The sequence below is a fragment of the Sinocyclocheilus grahami genome, unplaced genomic scaffold (assembly GCF_001515645.1).
Source record: "Sinocyclocheilus grahami isolate Dianchi unplaced genomic scaffold, SAMN03320097.WGS_v1.1 scaffold1193.1, whole genome shotgun sequence".
NCBI lineage: Eukaryota > Metazoa > Chordata > Actinopteri > Cypriniformes > Cyprinidae > Sinocyclocheilus > Sinocyclocheilus grahami.
This window is the reverse complement of record NW_015506372.1, coordinates 427622-438057: the sequence shown is the minus strand read 5'-3', so window position 1 is coordinate 438057 and position 10436 is coordinate 427622. Positions and strand designations below refer to the sequence as shown.

Below are 10436 nucleotides of genomic sequence, written 5' to 3'. Positions count from 1 at the left end.
CTGGGGGGCAAGGGAATTGATTTTAACATCCAGCGTATTTTGCAGTATTAAACACGCATTTATACCGTTTCATCAGGCTCCGAAAATTCTTCAAAAAGAACAGAAAGAATGGCCTTCTCAGCTGCCGTAGCTGCAACTCTTGCATCATCAGAACAGTGTTGAACGCACCACCGTTTCTGTATAAAAAACACGTTTTGCACCGTTTTGTCAGGGCTGAACGCAGCCCAGGTTTGACAATATCAGTCGTTGTTGTTATATCCTGAGATGATATATGTTATCTCTCTCTCTCTCTCTGATAAGGATGAACAATTTAGTGAGCTAGTTTTGTTGTTTTGGCCTTTTCCCAGCCCTGAAGTTGTAGTTCTTGTAAATAATCTGTTCCAGTTTGGGTTGTGACGGGGTCCTAACAATGTAATCATATTCGTATTTGAGATTTCATATTCACAAATGTACAATTTCTTGCAAAAAAAAAAAAAAAAAGAGATTTAAAAGATAAAAGATTTATATCCATTCAAAAAGCTAAGACGACTTTCTATGAAACAAAACGTGTAAATTCTGTCTAATATCTTATATTTGTATATAGACATGTATTAAGCTCTCACTAATGTACAAATGTCTGCGTTACATTCCTGCTGTTATGAATTATTCCTAACAAGTGACTTATTAGTATTATTATTTTTTATTGATTTCCAACATATAATATAAAGGTACTGAACAAATATAAACTACAAAATATAAATATACAGTATTATATAAATAACAATACAGGTAAAAATAAATAAAAATAATAATCAAGTGACTTATTTATTTTACTGCTAATACAACATGACGCGTCTCTGCGTGCACTTCCTGCTGCTCTCAGCAAAAAGGTACAAAAGCTGTCACTGGGACGGTTCCCTTACAAAAGGTACACCTTTGTACCTTATTTACCCCTAAAGCGTGCATCTTAGTATCTTAAAGGTACATATTAGTACCTCAAGTGTACATATTAGAACCTAAATGATACATATAGTAATATCTTTTGAAAACGTATCGCCCCAGTGACATCTTTTGTACCTTTTTTTTTTCTGAGAGCGTGGTAACGCGTTTCCACGGAGACGGTCGTGTTTACAAATGGACGGGAAGCTTTAACATGCATTCAATCACGGACTATATTCTCTTAGCTCTATTTTTTATACTTTATAACCATAACCATGTCAATTCTAATGTCAATGCTCAACTAAGTTGACTGGAATCTTTCTGAATTCGTCCGGTAAGTTTTTGTTCAGGTTTAATAAACTGACCGCTTGAGAATCATCTCCGGACAGTAACGTTAGATTTTGAATAGTTTGTATGATAAAGGTTAAACGTTAATTAGTCTAAAATAATCGGTAGTGCTCTAATATTATACATATATGCTTCGTGGAAGCTGATAGTAAGCAGTAGGAGTAGTAGTAAAAATAATATTAATAAATATTTTATTTGTGCGCATGTCACAGTGGTTTATAGGTTAGGATTGATAAACATTAACACAGAAAAAAAACATGATACTAAAAATGAAATGATATAAAAACAATCCTGCAGCAGGTGTAACGTGCTCTCTTTACCTGTCCTGGATGTATGAATGTTTCTTTGAAGCATGTTTGGACACACACACACACACACACACACACACACACTCACACACATCTACCATGTGTTTATTCCATATGCAGTGTGCATTATTAAAATGGTAATTGTACTCTAATTCAGAGTGATGCAGAATGAAAACGAACAGTTGCATGATCATCTGAGGGAACTGAGAGATGAGAACGGCAGACTCTATAAACTGCTGAGTGAGAAGGACTTTGAGATAAAACACTTGAAGAAGAAGAGAGAGGAGGAAAGATTGGCTTTAGCAGGTAAACAGTGTGTCATTTCTACTGTTGTGAGCTTTATATGCTAACAATGAATGTATAAGACTCTTAGATCACACTTAAGTATGCATTACACTGCATGTGGCATCTGAAAAAAAAAGATAGTAAAGCTATTCTCATTACATTTTCTGAGCCATTTTTGCAAAGGCTACTAACCAACTGGATAGGGTTGTGGTTAGAAGGGATACAGCTACGGCCGGAAGTGACGCAAAATCTTGCTGGATGGACAGGAAGAAAGTGAAAGACAAAATGAAATAACAATAAATTAAGACAGTAGAGAATACAACAAGCGAAGTAATCAGCCTACGTTGTCCTTTGAACCAAAATCTCTTAAAATCTTGCTGGATGGACAGGAAAAAATAAAATGGACATTGGAGAAGACAACTAGCGAACTAGATTTTGCAAGACTTTGGTCTTTTTCCTTTTTGGTTAGTGGCTGCATGAAGTCAAAGTATATTACTACTTTTTTTTTTTGGATGTTTTTGAAAAAAGTCAAATCTCACTAAGGCTGCAATTATTTGATAAAAAGTATATTTTTCATATATTTTAAAATATAATTTATTTCTGTGATGGATTCCAAAGCTGAATTTTCTGTCATAATCATTCTAATATGAGGATTTGATGTGCGGTATTTTATCAACGTTGAAAACAGTTGTGCTGCCGGTGATGTGGAAACGGTGATAACATTTATTATGATATTTATTATGATGATCATAAAGTTGAAAAGAACAGCATTTATTTGAAATTGAAATCTGTTGGAACATTATAAATGTATTTACGGCCAATTTTGATCAATTTAATGCATCCTTGCTGAACAAAAATCTTAATTTCTTTCAAAAAAGCAAAACAAACAAAAAAAAATCTTACTGACCATTTTGAACATTAGTGTATGTTTTTTTTGAAAAATGTAAAGCTAATGCAATATCATTCATACATTAAAGCCCAATCCCAATTCTATTTTATACCCCTTCTCCTTGTCCCTTGAAACAGTGTCAAGGGGTAGGGGTGAAAATATTCCCCTAAGAATTGGGACACCACTACTATACGTCACACGTCATCATACGTCGTCTAGCTCCTACAATACACACACCTGTACTGGTGTGCTGGTGTGCATTAGAGCCTTTAATTACCGTTCTATATTAATGCGCTGCTTACACGCACACACACACATATATATACAGTATATATAGGAGATCACGCAGCTCACACATCCAGGAGAAAAGAAACTTGTCAACGCTGCCCCACGACTTTTATTAATAACAGTTTAAATACTGAATCGCTACATTATATTTTCCAGCAACGAGAGGATAAAATCACTGTTTTTTAAGTAAACTCACTCTAAAAAGAGAAACGCACAGACGTGCATGCACGCAACTTTCATCTCTCTCTCTCTCGAATTGGCAATATTTGAGAAAAGGGTTTAGCGATTTCTAATTATTGGGGGGACTAGCCCCCCTCAATGTCTGCGGTGGTTATCGCCCTGATCAGACATGAACATATGTTGTGGCAGTCTGTAATGTTATGACGTTAGTTAGCAAATATTAGTGATTTTTTCCAAACGTTTCTTTGAGTAACATGACCGTAAATATGAACTCACGATTGAATGTAACATAAAACAAATGATTACTTTTCGTTAAGATTTTTATTAATGCCAAAAATGCTTACTTTTATGTGTCTTTTTGTTCACTCGGGCAGCCATGTTGCCGCTGAAGCGTTTGAAGTGTGGTCCCGAAAAATCTTCGTTTGAAGGGCTGTCTTGGCCTTTCCCCTACCTCTACCCCTCCAACCAAAAGAGAACTGAGACACCCCTACCCCTTCACGTGAACGCGCGAAACGGAGGGGTAGGGGTGTCTCAATTCTTTTTTGTTGGGGACATGGAAAGGCGAAGGGCTAAGGGGTAGAATTGGGATTGGGTCTAATTGCCGCTGAAGCGTTTGAAGTGTGGTCCCGAAAAATCTTCGTTTGAAGGGCTGTCTTGGCCTTTCCCCTACCTCTACCCCTCCAACCAAAAGAGAACTGAGACACCCCTACCCCTCCATTTCACGCGTTCACTTGAAGGGGTAGGGGTGTCTCAATTCTTTTTTGGTGGGGACATGGAAAGGCAAAGGGCTAAGGGGTAGAATTGGGATTGGGCCTATGTGTCCAAATACTTTTTGGAGCCACAATATCTGTCTGGTACATAATGCATGCGACAGTCCATTTCTGTGTTTTCTTTGCCAAGGTACTGCTGGTCTGGCAGGTGATGCAGCTGCAACCAAAATTGTGGAGCTGTCAAAGAAGAATCGAGAATTAGCCGCTGAAATAGAACGAGGGAAGACCAAAACTAAACAAGCAAACAATCGAGTCAAAGATCTGGAGAAAGAGGTAAAGATCAAACAGAATTTTTATTTCAAATGTTTTTTTTTTTTGGAGCATTGCATTGAAAGTTGCTTTTGTCAGCTCCTTCTCAGTGTGGTATTTCATCATTTCATCAGTATTTTTTGCTGTTTTATTAGCTTCAGGCCACATTGATACTTAATCCTGGAAAGAAGACAGACAAAATGCAGGATTCAAGGACTGTGAACGACCATCTTGAAGTAATATTGTTTTATAACATGTTCATCATCGTTTGGTACATGATTAGACATTTGTAACTGTTTTTAAATGACCTTGTGTTTGATGTGTTTTTGTGTAGAACGGCCCAGTCGTAAAATCCCTACAGGAGAAACTATCTACAGCCCAACTCAAAATGACTGAATACCGCAACCAGATCCAGACGTTTAAACAAGAGTTCAAAATAGCTCACAAGGTCTGTTCACAATAAATCCTGTCATTTATATGCATTGGTTTGAGTAAACATAATTTTTAATGATGTGATGATTTAGTCAAACTGTTTTGTCAGGTGTTGAGCTGTGAGGTGGGCGAGGATGTCAATATTCAGCAGATACTGTGTAACCCGGGAGGCTGGAGAGGCCGTTCTCAGCAGATCCTCGCCCTTCAGAACAGAGTGAGGCAACATGCCCTGAACCTGCACGTCGACTTTTATTTGACTGATTTGTTTTAGATATTGATTATAAACTCATACATGTTAATCAGCTTTCATGCCTTGAGAAAGACTATTCTCTCTTGGACATTTTCTTGAGCAAAGCAGAAGTGCTGTTTCATAAGAAAAATTATTTTGGATTTATTCTAACATTTGTCCTTCAAAATAGACTTTTTCCCCCCCTTTCAATTCCGAGGTTATGTCTCACAATTCTGTATTTTATTCTCAGAATTCTAAAAAAGTCTAAATTGCGAGATATTGCGAGAAACTCAAATTTGATAGATGTAAACTCAAACTGCGAGAAAAAAAAGTCACAATTCTGAGTTTATATATGTGACCCTGGAGCACAAAATAAGGGTCATAAGGGTCGATTTTTTTAAATTGAGATTTATACATCATCTGAAAGCTGAATAAATACGCTTTCCATTGATGTATGGTTTGTTAGGACAATATAGGACATATTAAGGACAAAATAGGACAATATTTGGCCGAGATACAACTATTTGAAAATCTGGAATCTGAGGGTGCAAAAAAATCTAAATATTGAGAAAATCATCTTTAAAGTTGTTCAAATTAAGTTTTTAGCAATGCATATTACTACTGATAATACATTTTTGATATATTTACAGTAGGGAATTTACAAAATATCTTCATGGAACATGATCTTTACTTAATATCCTAATGATTTTTGACATAAAATAAAAATGTATAATTTTGACCCATACAATGTATTGTTGGCTATTGCTACAAATATCCCCCAGCGACTTAACACTGCTTTTGTGCTGCAGGATCACATATCACAAATTTCTCACAACTATCTTTATACTTTTATACTTATATTTCATAATTCAGACTTTGTTTCATGCAATTCTGAGAAAAAAGTCAGAATTATGAGATAAAAACACAGAATTGTGCATATAAACACAAACAACTGTGTGTGTGCATTTTTCGCCTACCACAGAATAAAAAATAAAAGTAAGCGACTTTTATCTCACAATTCTGACATTTTGCATGCAATTATGAATTTATATTGCACAATTCCGAAACAAAGAAAGACATGCTTTTTATAATAATTATAATTCTTGTATATTTATCCTAACATTTTTAATACAAAATGGAATCTCTGCAAAAGTATCTAAAAATATCAGTATCCACTAACCACAAACTCACTGGTTGGAATTAAAATGATCTTGAAACAACCATTCCATATGAGAGCTTGTTTGTGCTATGGGATAAACATATTTAAAAAGATAATTGTGACTTTTTATCTCACAATTCTGACTTTTTTTTTTTTGCAATTTTGAGTTTTCTCATAATTCTGTCTTTTTTCCTTGCAATTCTGGGCAGTGGGGGAAAGTCTTAATTGTGAGATCTAAAGTCAAAACTGTGAGATATAAACTCTGAATTGTGAAAAAGTCAGAATTCTGAGTTTTTCTTGCAGTTCTGAGAACTGGCAGAAACAGCCTTCCATGATTTCAGCCATTATTGTAATTAGCTCTGTTGTATTCTTAGTATTCATAGGTCACTTGATACTGTTAAACATTTTATACACTGAAGGTGCGAGACCTGGAACGACAGCTGAGCCAGTCCTCTCACAGGAAGCAGCTATGTGACTTAGGCCTGGAGGAGGAGATCACGAGAACGGGAGGCCTACAGAAGACACAAGACAGAAACCTCAGCCACATCCGTCACATAGAGAGGGAGAGGAAGGAGACACTGGAGGTTGTGCACATCGATTCAGCATCTTTATGGGCCTGAGTATGACATAATATTTCACATTTTGATAATGATGTGTCTTTGCAGAAGCTCACAATAGATTATGAAGTTCTGCTTGAAGAGCACTCAGACATGAAGAAGAAACTGGAGGCCTCCAAAGCCAGGAACAAAGTGTTGAGCACAGAAGTCAAAGCCCTGAAGAGCCAGATCAGCACTCTGCTGGATAAAGGCAAACACGACGATGAGCTGGTCGATGCCTTATTGGTAACAGATTCTTGAATTATGATACCCAAAACAGAATATATAGACATATAAAAACACAGGTTCCAAAAGAGGGTTTTATTCTTGGATTCTCCAAAGAACCTTTCAGTCAACATTTCTTAAAAGAACCATTCAACATTTAAAAATCGAATGAAGCTTTTTTCACTATGAAGAACCTTTTGTCCATTAGAAAATTTCCATAGATGTTAGAAGTTCTACATGGAACCATCAATGACAATAAAGGACCTTTATTTTTAAGAATGTGGTTAAATGTATACTAGTGAAACTATCAGTGTAAGGTAACTCTAGACAGTTCAGGAGCCAGTTACCCTTGCTTAGTTTTGTTAGTGCTGCTTTGGTGTTGATCAGCTGATGGACCGCAAAGTTTTCATTTAAACAAATTATGGGACTCTAGTGGGGATACCAGCATCCAAAACACATACCGTAGTATACTGGTGACTTACATATATATGTCTTTTCAGAAGGGAAAGTAGATGCATGGACTGGAAAAATATATGCCAATCATGAAGTATCAACTAATTTCTGAATGTTTTTACTCACCCGTGGTTTGGGCAGCACTAGTGATCTGTAATAAAGACATACTGTAGATATTAATGGTCAGCACTGAACTGAAAAGCTCAGATATAAGCTATTTAAAGACCAATTATGCATCGAGCATACATTATTGTAAATAGTAATATACTGTAGATATTCTTGTAAATAATAATAAACAAACAGGAATGACAAACAGTATGTATAAACCAGAAAGAATATAAAATTCCAAACGACGAATGATCTCTGACTTCCTCCTCCAAGGAGAAGCACATGATATTGAATATTGATTTGGCAGGTGATCTTTAATATTTTAGCAGGGTTGACCTCTGTCTCGCTCCTCCGACAGAAGCAGCAGGCTTCGTGGCAGGCCATGCTCGGGCATCTAAGCCAGAAAGGGTCCCAGCGTGAGGAGGCTCAGCAGGGCCTGGAGAGGCATCTGCACAGCGAGGCCCAGCAGCACGCCTCGCTCATCCAGCAGCTCAGAGCCATGGTGTCAGAGAAGGAGAACAAGGTCAAAGAGCTCGAGCGGGAGATCCAGCAACTCGCCCACATGGTATGGCATGTCTGATCACATCATCAGCGGTGTTTTGTTTTTCATGCTTACACACGTTTCGTGTATCTGGTGCAGAAGCAGTCCGAGTGTAAGAGTCAAACTAACATCAGGCCTTTGACATCACGACATGAGAACAGCAGGGAGTCACACTCTGCCAGGTATTAACATTCTCAGTCAACAACAGCAAATAAACTGTGATTTTTCCTTGTCGTGTTTGTTGATGCTTGTGGCATGTAATTGCTTTCATGGATGGTTACAGTTAATGTCCTAAAATAATCTTAATTTCAGTGAAGAAGAGGCAAAGCGCCAGTGTGCAGAAGCTGAGCAGAAACTCAGACTAGAATGGCAGCGTTCAGTCTCACTGGAGCAGCAGCTGGAGAAAGCCAAACTGGACTCAAGGAAAGAAGCGAGTCTGCAAACATCTAATCGGAGTAGAACAGGTTCTGTATGGCCTCATGTAGGCTGAAACTAGTATGTTGCTTTTTTCAGTTTCAATCATATTTCACATGGTACAGGAGTGTCACTGAAACCAGTATTGTATCGTAAAGCCCAAGGTTATTGAATGTCTGACTCAAAAGCAAACTGAAATCCGCTGGGTTTTCTTGGCTTGATGTAGGAAGCTCGGGCAGCACTTTGAGTCTCCCCGACAAACAGGAGGGTTCATCTCCCAGAAGCCCCTCTGATGTCACCCGTGATGCTCAACATAGTCAACTCAAAGCACGGTACGTCTTTTCTTCCTAAATGTAGTATTTACATGCTACCTCATTTTAGTACTAAAAGAGCTCTGAACAGCTCTCTGTCACATACAGTACACATGCCCATTACCATGCTAAACTCTCAGAGAGCTGTCATGACAGAATAAGCAGAATGAGCCAAGTGCCAAGTTAAAACCCTTATACATAATATGAGCAACTGAAATAGTGATGCTCCCTTAAGCAAACTGCCCAGTAACTAAATGCATAGATATGTATTTTTCGTCCATACAGGCTTGCACTGCAACTAGAAGAAAATGAAACCTTGAGAACTGCTCTGAAGAATGCCTTGAAGGAAAAGAAAGAAGGTTTGCAATTCTACAAGGACTTGCTGGCCCAAGCAAAACAGGAATTCCAGCAGGCCCACAGAAAGCATGAGCAGGGGACTTAGACTGGACTGATGAAGTGTCTTTGCTAGCAAACAGAGATCACTAAAGGACAACACCGGCATTAAGGTGACGCTCGCTCTGTATGGTGCCATGTCTGCTGTCGACAACACATACATATACACACATGCACATACAAAACTGATGACTTGTTTCATGGCACTCAAACTTTCTAAAGTACATCAATCCAACCGGCATTGTGAGGTCACGAGAACATGAATGAGAAATGTTATGCTTTTTGTTGAATAGAATATTATAATAAATAGAATAAAATAATAATGAGATCCTGTTTGTTTAATAATGGTAGGAACATTTTAAGAAATTATCAAGGTAAACCAAGTTTTTTTCTTCTTCTCTTTTTGGCACTCAAAAGTGGAAACACACTTACCTGCCTTCTTTTCTGACGCACATTGCTCATTAATATTTGATTTGTGCTTCATGGTGTGAAACCAAAGTGAAAAGCGAAACCAAAATAAGCTCTGCAGAATGTGAACCCCCCCCCTGCTCAAGCGATATGTGTGCGATGACTTGACCCCTCACTTACCGTATCTCTCCTCTTGTTTACATTTAGCGTATCAGCCGTCGCATTCATGCTGCCATACATGAGTTATTCTCTTTCCTATGTGGCCGGAGGGGCTTTGAGGCCTCCCCTCCCGACGCTGCTCCACCACGCTTAATTTAAACCTGTGGCTGAAGCAGTGTGCTCCTCTTGAAACAGCGTACTATTTCATCTTCCCAGAAGCCTGAGGGACACTGGCAAGCCCCAGGCTGTTACGAGTACAAGTACCACAAGACCAAAATATCATTCAGGATTGGAAATGATAGGGGAAAAAAACCTTGTTTACACTGAGGTACAGGAGTGTCACTGAAACCAGTATTGTATCGTAAAGCCCAAGGTTATTGAATGTCTGACTCAAAAGCAAACTGAAATCCGCTGGGTTTTCTTGGCTTGATGTAGGAAGCTCGGGCAGCACTTTGAGTCTCCCCGACAAACAGGAGGGTTCATCTCCCAGAAGCCCCTCTGATGTCACCCGTGATGCTCAACATAGTCAACTCAAAGCACGGTACGTCTTTTCTTCCTAAATGTAGTATTTACATGCTACCTCATTTTAGTACTAAAAGAGCTCTGAACAGCTCTCTGTCACATACAGTACACATGCCCATTACCATGCTAAACTCTCAGAGAGCTGTCATGACAGAATAAGCAGAATGAGCCAAGTGCCAAGTTAAAACCCTTATACATAATATGAGCAACTGAAATAGTGATGCTCCCTTAAGCAAACTGCCCAGTAACTA

The 10436-nt window shown here is 38.2% G+C and overlaps 2 protein-coding genes across 2 annotated transcripts in view; both read left to right on the top strand.

The window, feature by feature from the left end:
* Window positions 1–1735: 1735 nt before the first annotated feature.
* LOC107567866 (coiled-coil domain-containing protein 13-like) lies at window positions 1736–9975 on the top strand. The gene is made up of 12 exons (XM_016253640.1): window positions 1736–1880; window positions 4117–4259; window positions 4391–4471; window positions 4570–4683; window positions 4777–4881; window positions 6475–6639; window positions 6721–6897; window positions 7796–8002; window positions 8078–8160; window positions 8285–8442; window positions 8619–8724; window positions 8989–9975. The coding sequence occupies exons 1-12, from the start codon at window positions 1736–1738 to the stop codon at window positions 9143–9145; spliced, it is 1641 nt and encodes a 546-aa protein (XP_016109126.1). The 3' UTR covers window positions 9146–9975.
* LOC107567872 (transmembrane inner ear expressed protein-like) overlaps window positions 8491–10436 on the top strand; it is a 31681-nt gene continuing 29735 nt past the window's right edge. The window contains exons 1-2 of the mRNA XM_016253647.1: window positions 8491–8511; window positions 9992–10204. The gene's annotated coding sequence lies outside the window, so the exon portion shown is untranslated. The remainder of the gene's footprint in view (window positions 8512–9991; window positions 10205–10436) is intronic.

Bases quoted from the DNA above. Each gene is read 5' to 3' on its own strand.
- LOC107567866 (XM_016253640.1), top strand. From the start codon at position 1,736: ATGCAGAATGAAAACGAACAGTTGCATGATCATCTGAGGGAACTGAGA. The intron at 4,260-4,390 runs GTAAAGATCAAA...CTGTTTTATTAG, and splicing joins TCAAAGATCTGGAGAAAGAG to CTTCAGGCCACATTGATACT. The intron at 8,443-8,618 runs GTTCTGTATGGC...GGCTTGATGTAG, and splicing joins ATCTAATCGGAGTAGAACAG to GAAGCTCGGGCAGCACTTTG.